The sequence below is a fragment of the Aedes aegypti genome, chromosome 1 (genome assembly GCF_002204515.2).
Source record: "Aedes aegypti strain LVP_AGWG chromosome 1, AaegL5.0 Primary Assembly, whole genome shotgun sequence".
Classification (NCBI taxonomy): domain Eukaryota; kingdom Metazoa; phylum Arthropoda; class Insecta; order Diptera; family Culicidae; genus Aedes; species Aedes aegypti.
The window spans coordinates 301,671,012-301,684,250 of NC_035107.1; the positions used below are offsets into that span (position 1 = coordinate 301,671,012).

The 13,239-nt window shown below is 43.2% G+C and overlaps 1 protein-coding gene across 3 annotated transcripts in view; it reads left to right on the top strand.

Moving 5' to 3' along the window:
• The window catches only part of LOC5573536 (modifier of mdg4), a 419,719-nt gene that overhangs the window by 306,652 nt on the left and 99,828 nt on the right, over positions 1-13,239 (top strand). Inside the window, exons 5-7 of one of the 3 annotated variants that reach the window (XM_021838280.1) lie at positions 1,136-1,353; positions 1,429-1,582; positions 1,654-1,834. The exons of the other annotated variants lie outside the window; for them this stretch is intronic. Of the exons in view, the coding sequence (XP_021693972.1) occupies positions 1,136-1,353; positions 1,429-1,582; positions 1,654-1,832 (551 nt within the window). The 3' untranslated portion in view covers positions 1,833-1,834. Of the gene's footprint in view, positions 1-1,135; positions 1,354-1,428; positions 1,583-1,653; positions 1,835-13,239 lie in introns of those variants that run through there. 3 annotated transcript variants of the gene reach the window in all.

Here is a 13,239-nt window from a genome sequence, read left to right on the forward strand (position 1 = left end):
ATATCTCTAAAACGAAAATGGCGCAGGAATTTCTTCAGGAATTCCTGTAGTATTTCATGTAAAATATATTTAACGAATTTCTTCAAAAAATCTGGAATGACACTTTAAGGATTTTCTTCGGAAAACTCTTGTATCTTTGGAAGATCTGGAAAAATTGATGAAAAAATCTCTGGAGGAAATCCTGGACTGGTATCTGGAAATAAGTTAAGAGTAATCCTTGTGAAAATAACTGGAAGTAGTTATGTTACGTCCTGGAGCAATTTCTGGGGAACTTCGTCAAAACATCCCTTGGGAAATCGAAAGGTTTCGTAAGATAATGAGGAAAAAATCAATTTCGTGAAACTGAGTTCCATACCCTGGTGGAATATGTCTAGACTCTAGAGCAATAACATAAAAAATGGTGTCTTGAGAACTTCTTGTAGGGGTAAGCCCAATGAGATTTTCTTGGAAGAACTCCTAGGAATCTCAGGAAGATTTGTTAGAGCAACTTCTTTGAAAACTGGAATTGGTAAATCAAAAATCTCTAGAGGATATCCTGGAATAGCATTTTGGAAAATTTTCAGAGTTATACCTGTGGAATTTAAATTCTTAAATATGAAATGTTAGTAAAAACTTAAATAGCCAGAGTTGATATCAAAAGAGTGTCTTAAAAATAGTGACCTTAGAGACCATTTTGATAAAAAAAAAACTTTAGACACCATTTTATAAATAGAGATTTTTTAGGAGGAAAAAAATGCAATTTACAAAAAAAAAACATATTACCACGTTTTTACAATTGTGTGACATAATTGACAGTCGTTCCATCACCCGTTTATCGAAATATATGTTAATCAGCAAATCTACTTTCCAGATGCAAAGGCCGCATAAGTACCGTACGAGGCAAACCGGGAGTTGCACACTCGTTCCGCGATGACCACAATCACGAGTGCACATTCAAACTGCAGCAGGAGAAGATCAAAATTATCAAAAGGACGAAGTTGAAACTTGAACGCTAGTTTAGGAAATTATTGTTCTCAACATTCAAAATCAATCAAAAAATAATAAATCACAATTGGAATAAACTAAATTTACTTTTAATTAGAAAAATCCTCTATTCATTCCAACAATCGGTCAATCTATAAACTCTCTCTTCCAGATTTGAACGCACCCCTGTTTCTGATGGAGGAAGACTACTTTTCGGACTTCAAGACCACCGGGGGGCCACCGGAAACAAGCGTGATGCATAGAAAAAAAGTCCTAAGGGTGAAGGGAAATCAAATCCGGGGCGGATTCTCCTTCCCCATCGGCAGCGAGCAAGAACTAGAGCGACTGGAACAATCCGTGGTGGCCGACGAGGGCATCCGAGACGATTATGTACGTATTCCTGGGGTTGTATAGTGCAGTACTAGATTTTTTCTCATATGAATGCGTGGATTTGTGTACTTCCAGATTGCGATTCTGAAGCGCAAGCCGAAAAGCAAGCCAATCTCCGTCTTCATGCAGTACGTTTTCGCCGATAAAGCCCTGGGAGAGTACAACTTCAGAGGAGCTAACGGGAAGCGTGCTATGCGAGGATACGAGATATTCACCAACTGCTTATTGGGTGAGTTGAGAGCTCCTAATAGTTTTATGATATAAATCACCCAACCTTGTCTATTTTCATCTAACCCTCAGAGGCTTACAAACGTGAGAAGCTTTCGCAGGACGTGTTGTGCGACCAAATAACGATTGCGGTGAAGCAGAGTCGCAACCGGATGAGGCAGCGCACCTTCCGCGCGCGGAAATCCGTCAAGAGTATTGCGATCGTCGACGTCAAATCCGAATACGATGAGGACGGCGCCCCACTGAGTTAGGGGTATACAAATATCACAGATGTAACATATTAGGAGAAAAATGTGACTTCTATAGTTTTTCTTAATTCACAATATTTACATAGGAGGGTGCGGCTTATTTTTCGTAAGCGAAAATTTGTGTGTTTTTCTAAATTCAAATCACTAAGAAGAGAGAGCCGAAAATATTAAGATTTAGAGTGTTGTTTGTTTTTTTGTTTTTTACAAGGGGGAAATCGACCCGCTAAAACCAGCCTATGCACTGTGCTTGAGCAATTCTTTTAGAATTGCTCAAGTGGTGAACAGTGCATCGACATTACCCTTGGCCTCAGACCCTTATCCCCCCGGAACCACCTTACGGTATTTTTTCGGGGAGGGGCCTGTGCATATAGCACAACACGTGTAGCAGAAGTAGCTTAGGCAAACTGCTTCTCCTAGCCGACTTAAATAATGTTACAAGGGACCAGCCTCGGCAGGGCTAATTCCAACCGCTTTAGGTTTCTGCTCGTTCTAAGCGCTTTGGACCAAACTGGTATGGATAGCGCCACGCTTGCTAGTAGCTGGCGTTTGCTGGCAATTACAGCAGAGTTGTTAGACATCATCCTCGATAGCACCGCTGAAGCCGTAGATGCCCTTTTACAGGCATATTCAACGTGGCTAGCGAAGCTGAGCTTGTCATCGATCATTACCCCAAGATGCCTAAGGGATCGCTTGGACTCTATGGTGCAATCACCTACCGAGATAAGCGCCCGTTGCTCTGACTTGCGGTTGTTGACCACCACCACCTCAGTCTTGTGACGGGCCAGTCCTAGTATCCTAGACTTCATCCATTTCTTAACTATGGAAATAGAGTGCGCTGCTGTCAACTCTTCTTCTTCTTCTTCTTTCTGGCGTTAAGTCCCAACTGGGACAAAGCCTGCTTCTCAGATTAGTGTTCTTATGAGCACTTCCACAGTTATTAACTGAGAGCTTTCTTTGCCGATTGACCATTTTTGCATGCGTATATCGTGTGGCAGGTACGAAGATACTCTATGCCCTGGGAATCGAAAAAATTTCCATTACGAAAAGTTCCTCGACCAGCGGGATTCGAACCCACGAACCCTCAGCATGGTCATGCTGAATAGCTGTGCGTTTACCGCTACGGCTATCTGGGCCCCTCTACTTCCTCCATCGATTCTCCATAGACCACTAGGGTGATATCGTCGGCGAAGCCAACAATCTTAACACCCGTCGGAAGGGGCAGCCTCAGTACGTCATCGTACATCGCATTCCATAACAGCGGGCCCAGGATTGAACCTTGAGGTACTCCCGCGGTAATTCGAAAGCTTTTCTGCCCCTCCTCTGAGTCATACAGTAGAATCCTACCATCAAAATAGCTTTCTAGAAGCTTACACAACTGCACCGGTACCTGACAGGTGTCTTGCTGCAGCATAATCGCCCGCGCTGCATTCTTCTCGTCCAAAACCGTCTGACACTCCTCGTCGAACCAACCGTTCCGTCGATTTCCTTCCACGAACCCAATGGCACCTTCTGCTGCGTTGTCAATGGCTGCTTTCACTCTACTCCAACAGTCCTCAAGAGGGGCTTCGGTGAGCTCTCCCTCTTCCGGCAACGCTGCTTCAAGACTTTGCGCATAATCAGTTGCGACTTCGGGTAGCTGGAATTGTTCCAGATTGTACCATGGTGGGCGTCGGTACCGAATGTTATTCACAACGGAAAGCCGATGTTTGTGCCGCGATAGGTTCTAACGTCGATAATGTCCGAGAAGTGTCTCCCATCAATCAAAACGTGGTCGATTTGCGATTCAGTCTGTTGGGGTGATGTCCAGGTGTACCGATATGGAAGACTGTGTTGGAAGTAAGGACTACGTATGGCCATGTTCTTGGGAGCGAAATTAATCCGTCTAAGGCCGTTTTCGTTCGTAAGCTAGTGGGCGCTGAACTTCCCTATAATCAGTCTGAATTCCTCCTCCTGGCCAACCTGAGCATTGAGATCTCCGATAACGATTTTGACATCATAGCTTGGGCAGCTGTCGTATTCACGTTCCAGCTGCACGTAGAAAGCGTCCTTATCGCCATCGTCACATGCTAGGTGAGGGCTGTGCACGTTGATTATGCTGATTTTGAAGAAACGGCCACCCAATCACGCGCTTCTGCATTTCGCCCATCACGATAAAAGCTGTGCCTAACCCATGTCTGTTGCCGCAGCTCTGGTAGATGGTATAACTATCCCTATACGTATGTACCGTCGACCCTTTCCAGCAAACCACCTGCAGCGCTACAATGTCGATCTTGCGGATCCTCGAAATTCGGAAGAATGGGAAGTAGGGAGCCGGATCCTATTCTTGGCACTTTTGATTCACTTCGGCAGTGGGGTTTTTTGAAAGCTACCGAGCTCATATTTGGCCACAATATGCGTCGTACTGAAGCGCTTCTGACTGCAAAGTTTCCGACAATTCGGCCGAGAAAAACCCCCCATGCCAAAGTGAATCATGGAAGTGCCCAAGTGGTTCTGCACCCTACCCAAGAAATTGAGTGTTGCGAAGGCAACGAAAGAATACAGTGGTTCGAAGTTTTGAACAGGTTTTATTATTACCAGCGTTAAAGTTTCCTAAAATCATGATTTCTGATTAAATTTCAATATTTACGAATTTAGCTGCTCAAAGGTTATCTTACGTTTTGTAAATTCTTCTAGCTTCTAATCCGGTAATTGGTTGATCAAAGGCGACTTTCAGGAATATCGTAATAAATCGAATTCAATGCAGAAACTAATTCATTTTCTCAGCTACAATTCAATCTAACCTAGAGGAAGTTTCTTAGCAAGTAAGTAGAATAACAACTTTAGTATTAAGTAATTAACAAATTCAATAGCTATTAGCCCTTTAAATAATAAATTTAGCTTTCATCACTCGTATCGGCGTGGATAAATTCCGTATTGTTGGCTATCTTCCTTCTTTTGTCCACAGAATATGACAGCTATTCTCGATCTGTCTGTAATACGTCAATCTAAACCGGTACGCTGAGTAGGAGGTGCGCTCATGGACGAGGGGCGTTCGTGACACTCCCCCCCAGTAACCGGATGCTCATCCGGTCTACTCCTAATTGTCCCGACGTCTAGCACCGCCAATTTCACAGCCGGTTTATCGTAAATTCCGGATGCAGTCTGCACCGTTGCCGATCGCACCTGGCCATTGCCTTAAAGAGATGGCATTATCGTCGAAAGATACTAGAGGCTTCAATCCGTTTGAAGACGTTTGGATGAGGATTCGTTTAACCGTCTGGATCAACCGCTCCCATGCCCCACCCATATGAGGAGAAAAGGGTGGGTTGAAGATGTTGTGAATTCTACTGCGATTTTACTAGTATCAAGATTTCGAAGCGCTTCTTTCAGTTCCTTAGAGGCCCCAACAAGGTTGGTTCCACGATCACTAATTATCTGCAGTGGAGTTCCTCTGCGGGCAAAACAGTTTTGTAGAGCCATAATACACGACGACGTGGATAAAGAATGCGCAATCTCAATATGGATTGCCCGTGTAGTCAGGCAAGTTATTAACACCTCCCAGCGTTTCTCAGGGTGTCGTCCAACAATGACCTGGTATGGACCAAAGTAATCAATACCTACGTATGAAAATGGACGTACATATGCTGCTAATCGTTGTTTTGTTAGACTTGCCATCATCGGAGGTTCAGGTTTTGCTCGGCGTATTTTGCAATGCTGACATGTTCGACGCACTTTTTCGCATTCCGATCGCACTCTTGGGATGTAAAATTTACGTCGTGATTCATTGATAAAGGTCTCATTTCCGGTGTGGTGATATTCCTCATGTATGTGCTGCAATACCAATTTGGTGAGAGGATGTCCGCGGGGTAAAACTATAGGGAATTGTGTGTCATTGTCAGCAAAGTCACAAACATCGATACGACTCCGTATACGCATAACACCGCAGTCATCAATGTACGGATTAGTTTTGTATAGAGGGCTAGTTTTATTCAGACGCTTATTTGCGGCCAACGTTTCCATTTCCTGCATGTAACCATCCATCTGCGCCCGTTTATACAAGAAATTCTCCGCCACCCGTAGTTCTTCACAAGTTAACGGTCCTCGAAGACGATTTTCACCTTTCCTTAAGATATTTGCAGGAAACCGAAGCACCCAAGTAGTGTGACGTAGTAATCGCATCCAATTCGAATATTTTTCAGGATCCAAAATTTTTTCAACTACATCGGCGCTGTGGTACAACAAACTCGGACGAAGCTCTTCAACAGTATAACCATTTACCATGTCTGTTCGCCATTCGACCGTTGGTTTAGATAAGAACGATGGTCCAGCAAACCACCTGCATTTTCCAACAAAACTCGGAAGTCCATTCCATTTTGTTCCTTCGTCGGCTACATTATCCTTTCCCTGTATCTAATTCCACTCATTAACGTCAGTGGTCTCCAATATTTCACCGACACGGAAGGCGACGAACTGGGAATATTTTCGGTGATCAGATTTGAGCCAACAGATCACATCACGGGCATCAGTCCAAAAAAACGTCGTGCGATATTAATAGTGTCCTACCTCAACGCTTTTCGCTAATCGGGTTGTAATTACGGCCGCCTGGAGTTCTAAGCGAGGAATAGAGACGAATTTCAGCGGCGCCACCTTAATTTTCGATGCCACTAACGAACATTTTATTCGGCTTTCTTCGATGAAACGGAAGTAGCACACTGCAGCATACCCGAGCTCGCTTGCATCCACGAACGTATGAAGTTCCACCAATCTATTCGTCCCCAATGAAGGTGACAAATCATAACAGCGAGGAATACGCGCTGACTCTGCTTCAGGGAGTAAATGTAACCAGCACTTCCACTTCTGCAATTGGGTTTCTGCTATCTCGTCGTCCCATAATGTCCCTTCTCTCCAAATCTCTTGGAACAAAAGCTTCAAATATATCATATAGTGGGACAGTAAGCCGAGAGGATCATAGACTGACATCATAACCCGTAGAATATCTCTCTTCGTGGGGTGTTTTGCACCAGAAAGTAGTTCTTGGTGTCGTTCAAGGGATAATTTGAAACGGAATGTGTCCGTTTGAGTGTCCCACCAAAAGCCGAGAACTTTCTCTAACACCGCTTCTTTGTCGGCATACAAGTTTTTTTCAGCTGATCCGGACTCACCAAGCGCTTGAACGACGGTTGAGGAATTCGATATCCAGTTCCTCATAGTGAATCCTCCTTGTTCGTGTATAAAACAGATATCTTTTGCTAGTTTTATTGCATCATCTTCACTATCGACGCTCGCCAACATATCGTCGACGTAGTGACCCTTATAGATAACTTCTACGGCTTCTGGAAACTGCGATTCAAACTTGCTTGCGTTAAGGTTGATGATCTACTGGGCACAGCTAGGCGAGCATTTTACACCAAAGGTCATCACCGTTACTGCGTACTCGGCGGTAGTACCATCGTCTTGACACCAAAGAATGCGTTGGCAGTGTTGATCCGTTCATCTTCACGCGAAGGAACATTTCAGCAATATCTCCTGAGACCGCAATCGGCCGCTCTCGAAACCGATACAATACTGACGTTAAATCGTTCAGAAGATCTGGACCTTTCATGAGGACAGAATTGAGCGAAACGTCACCAACTGAAGCTGCAGCATCCCACACGATGCGGATCTTGTTCGGCTTATTTGGGTTAAAAACGGGGAATATAGGTAAATACCAAACCTTATTTCTTGGTTGCTGAATTTCATCGGGTGAAAGTCTACGAATGTATCCCTTTTCTAAGTAGTCCTCCATTTTAGATTTTATGGCTGCAGCTAGAATTGGATCACGCTTCATGCGCTTCATCAGGCAATTGTGGCGCCTCAACGCCATTGGTTTACTATTGGGAAGTCGAACATCATCGTACTTCCATAGTAATGACGTTTGATACCTGCCGTCGTCGAATTTCGTATATGTCTGCATTAGTTTAATTGCGCGTTCATCTTATGTTGACAACATTAGCTTTTGTGGACTCATGATTCCGATACTATCTAAAGCGAAATATTGTTTAACGGCCACATTGAGTTCAAAGTCATTGGGAGCAGAGTGATGACAAATGTGGAAGCTATGTGGAACAGCAGTGTGGACCGTTGTACTTTGTACGGGCCATGTTCCGAAAACCATCCATCCTAATCTAGTCCTTGCCGCCACGGGCTCATTCGCATCACCCTCTCGACATTCTAGGGGGTGGATTAGACGAACATTGTTCATACCAATCAAAATTCGCGGCTGTATATCCACGTAAGAATCTACTGGTACCCCTTGAAGATAAGCGAACTTAGCTGATAGCTCCTCGAACGATAATGATTGCGCCGGTAGCTTGAGCTCCTTCACAGAATACACTTCGTCGAGTCGATGTTTGGGACTAATTTCGTTTGAATCGGATATATCCAACGTGACAATTCTTGCTGAATCCTCGTATCGGCACGTATCGGCAGTCCAACGTAAGCACAATGGATGCTTTTCTCCTTTGAGTCGCAGTTCAGAAGCAAGACCTTCTTCAATCAGGGTCAACGACGAGCCACAATCTAAGAATGCGTAAGTGCGAATTTTTCTTCCTTGATTATGGAGAACGACTGGAACGTATTGGAAATATACCGATTGGCCGTTTCCTCTATGGGTATTGCAATTGTGTTCAACGCTGTTTTGAATAGGTAAATTGTTTGCAGGTTCATGGTGGCCTGTGGCGGTTTCCGTGCGTCTATCCTTAGAAACATTGTGCAGCAACTGATGATGTTTGAAGGCACAACCATTTATACCGCAAACCTTCGTGGACTTACAGGAACCGAAATGCTTTCCAAGGCAGCATCGACACAGTTTAAGTTCACGTAAAGTGTTCCAACGGGATGGAAGGTCCATTGCCGCAAACTTGCTGCAATCCTCTACAGTTTTACAGTCATCTTGGCACATGAGGCATCGACGAAATGCTTTAAAAGATAATCCTTGCTCTTCAAAAGTTTCCGTGTGGGCATTTAAAAATCCGTCGTCCTTACGAGTGTAGCGTTGTTTTTCTATCGATCCTAGAATCGGGGGAATAGTCACCGCACTAGCTGCTTCGGCTAGGTTGTATAACCAGTCGCTGAATTGCGTGAGTGTTACTCGATATAAACCTTGGCGATAAGTCGCCCAATTGAGCCGGATCATAGGTGGTAATCGATCGACAAGGTTTTGTATGAATGAATATTGTAAAGATGTTCTTCCAAATTGAAATTTTGGATTGTGGCAACCATGTTTCTTACAGCTATTGCGAAATCAACCAGAGTATTGAGCCGATCTGTTTTCGGCGCTGGCAACAACTGAATCTTCTGAATGAGGGCGTGGACGATGATTTCTGGCCGACCATACAACAATTTTAACGTGGCCAGAACATTTTCCAGATTCCCCGGATGTAAAAGCTGACACCTGACTGCCTCGAGCGCCTTGCCTTTTAGGCATTTTTTGTAATCGTATCATATTTTCTTCAGGAGTGTAACCGCAGATGCGAGTCGTGTTGTCGAAGGTAGCGCTAAACAATGGCCATTGTTCTGGGTCGCCGTTGAATTCCGGTAGGTCCTTAGACACGGCTTGACGTGCGGAAATCTGACTGCTATTCAGCACTGTTTGATCATTTCCAAGCCCAATGGTTGATAATGGATCTATGCTTGGATGATATTGCGGGTTAGATTGCTGGACGGGTAACGATTGGTACGGCAGACTGGTACGCATAGGCCTGTTGATTTCGTGCAAATTTTGCATTGGAGATGAATGGTGCTGCGGATTAGGAATGGCTGAGGTTGAAGCGAATCCAACGGTCGGTATGTGTGACTGATGGGCCGACATAAAAGGTTGCTGAATTAACGACGTAGATGATGCATTGAATTGTGGTACATTAGCAGATCTTGATGGGATCCTAGTATCTTCCATCAGCATCTGATACTTTTGCATTAAATGCTTTCTTTCTAGAGCTTGTTCTTCTTCTAAAAAGCGAAGCCTCAGCTCGATTGGCAATTGTGAAGCAAAATCAGCACTCGACGGTTGTGTCAATGGTGCAGTCGTCATTATTGGAGCAGCATCTGGGACCAAGGGCAGGGCAGAAAATTGATGCCTCGTATCCATGGCTGGACCCGAAACAGTAGTGTTGTCTGGTGCAGATACTACATGGGCGGTGTTATTTTGTCTTACGGGGAAGACACTGGTCGAGATGGTGTCTTGTACGCTTGGTCCACAAACAAGCGAGACTGGAACTGCGAGTGCTTCCTGTCCAGAGATTGGTGGCAAATTTGAGGTCGGTTGTAGTCCAGTTGGCAGTCCAGTGGTAATAGCGTCGCATGGTATGTGTGAAGACGACAACTGCGGAACAGGAGCAGAGATTCTAGCATTAACGCATCCCTGGCAGCTCCAATCATAATCCGCGATTGTCTCAGTCACGCCTGCGCAAGCCAAATGAAACCAACGGCTGCAGTCATCGCAGCTTACCATTTGACTGCTATCCGGTAGACTGCAAAGAGGGACAGTTTTGTTCGATACTGTCTTCTAGCACATACGCCCGCCGATGCATCGTCCAATCAAATTCGTCCGGATTAAAAACGAAACTTTAAAATGTTGCGAAGGCAACGGAAGAATACAGTGGTCCGAAGTTTTGAACAGGTTTTATTATTACCAGCGTTAAAGTTTCCTAAAATCATGATTTCTGATTAAATTTCAATATTTTCGAATTTAGCTGCTCAAAGGTTATCTTACGTTTTGTAAATTCTTCTAGCTTCTAATCCGGTAATTGGTTGATCAAAGGCGATTTTCAGGAATATCGTAATAAATCGAATTCAATGCAGAAACTAATTCATTTTCTCAGCTACAATTCAATCTAACCTAGAGGAAGTTTCTTAGCAAGTAAGTAGAATAACAACTTTAGTATTAAGTAATTAACAAATTCAATAGCTATTAGCCCTTTAGATAATAAATTTAGCTTTCATCACTCGTATCGGCGTGGATAAATTCCGTATTGTTGGCTATCTTCCTTCTTTTGTCCACAGAATATGACAGCTAATCTCGATCTGTCTGTAATACGTCAATCTAAACCGGTACGCTGAGTAGGAGGTGCGCTCATGGACGAGGGGCGTTCGTGACATTGAGAGACTTACAGTTCCATGATCCAAGTTTCCAATTGTTTGTCCGTTTTCTATGCCTATTGGTCCGGTGCCAACTTACATGGTATGCTTCCTGTACTGATGATTTTACCGGCTGGTTTGTAAGGCCTGCACCAACCACCTGTCTCGCCGGAGGACCATCGTGCACAGCACTGTTTAAAGTCCCACGCTGGCACTAGGACGATGATCAGCCACTCCTAACATGGAGAGCAGACGCTGTTTTGAGCCGCCCCTAACATGGAGAACAAACGCTGTGATAAGCTACACCCTCAGAAGAGAAAAGCCCCCCTTCCCTGTCAGCATACGACCAAGGTCCCACCGGGGTTGGTTACCCGATCTTCCCTACGGTTTCTCGCATCCCAGGCGGCACCACGTGGAGGTAGGGATAGGAGTTACTAGACAAGAGGTTAAGGACCACAAATGGGGTTTGAAGGTGAGGTGAGGAACAACTCCAACCTCACTTACGTCCCAAGTGGAATCCTGCATGCCTTCAATATAAAGCTTGAATATAAAAAAAAGTCCATGCCTTTTTAAATGCAGTCATGCCAGTAAACAGCGCAAAATTTACATGCGGCGAATCCGCATTGAGGATACAGGAACGGAGAAGGCAGAACACCGCCGAAGTCTCCGATATCCGAAGGGTGTGCATAGCATCCATTCTCGGTATCATGCAAACAGTAAATCCAGGCGTTTGCCCGGTATAATGCAACCAGAGGATGTTTTTCCTTTTCTATGACAGCGAGTTCGGACAGCTACCGTTGGCCCTGTATAATGCCAACATAAAAATAAATAACATACATATAATGTGCGCATTACTTATGAGTAGATTAGTGATTGCACAAAACTTGTATCACGATGAGCTTGAGATAACATTAAGGCTATATAAGCCATTTACTGTTAATCATGTTATAGTGAACCCTCTTTCAAGACTTTTGCGCGTATAAGCACATGAATACAGCCTATACTGCCATGTGTATCCATTTCTGGGAATTCCTATTCTTATTTAAAAACTATGCCGCATACTTAAAATATTACTGATTTGATTCAGAAAGAAGAATACAAAGCGTTCGTATGAGCTTTTCTGAAGTGAAAATTGAATTTTCCATTATATAAAATACGGCATACTACCATGGGCTGGTCATAGTGTGTGAGTGTATGTAGAAAATGATGCTTAATTTAAAACATCTAAGAATTCATTCATGTTAAAGATATGTCAAATTGGACTTTAAGCCGTTAAAAGTCATCATATTAGTGTAAATCTAATATTCTCCTATGAACCCATGTACCCATGTACCCAAATCGACTTTGTTCAATTTTTGGCCGATGAAAGATTTTTTAATATGCCGCAAGCTTATTTTGACTACCAAGGTTAACTTTTAGTGAAAAAAGATCGGAGGTTCATGCAAGTTCGATAATATGGGATGGTACCGTCGTTGGGGGTGACAATGGGTCAAAAAGGGAAATGTGCGATTTATTTTTTGAATAACTATCGCAATTTAACTCCAATAAACTTCAAATTTGGTGTGTATGTACTTTGATGGTACATTAACAACTGTTCAAAAAATTAAAGACAAATATTTATTCACAGCGGCACCACAAGTGAATGAAAAATGACCCAATCTCACCCCATAGAGGGGGTGACATTGGGTCACTGTAATTGAAATAACTTGTTTTTGAGAATATGATTTCAAAACCATTCACAACTGAAAAATATTGATAAAAAACGATGCAAACAAGACAAAAAGATATCTAAGATGTTTCACAAGTATGATAAACCCACTTAAAAGAAAGATTATACTGAAAATTGAAGAGCTATGAGAAAAATATGTAAACCCAACATTTATCGTCAAGTTTACATAAATTTTCTTGGTGTTTCCCTCAAATTGTCTTCAAAGTCTCATCCCCATTGCTATAAAGCCCATTCAGTTTCTCCAAAGGTGTACTGAAACAGTGATTATTTTAAACCTTGGCAAATAGTTAAATTTCGGTGCGACATTCCACGATCAATAAATTTCAGGCAGAAGTTGACGTCATAATCCCAGTATTTCAGCGATCCAACTCATTTGTACTTCCGTGAGATGTTTCTATAATATGAAAACACTGATAAATAATCAAATTTAGAATAAAACACTCTTTTGCTAAAAAATTACGATGTTGCTGCGCACGAAACACTGGTTTGAGAAGTTGTCAAAATGCGTTGTATTGTTATTCAATGCACGGAATACTCAAGTACACTTGTTTGATGTTTCAGAGATGCTGTATTTAGAAAGAATAAACA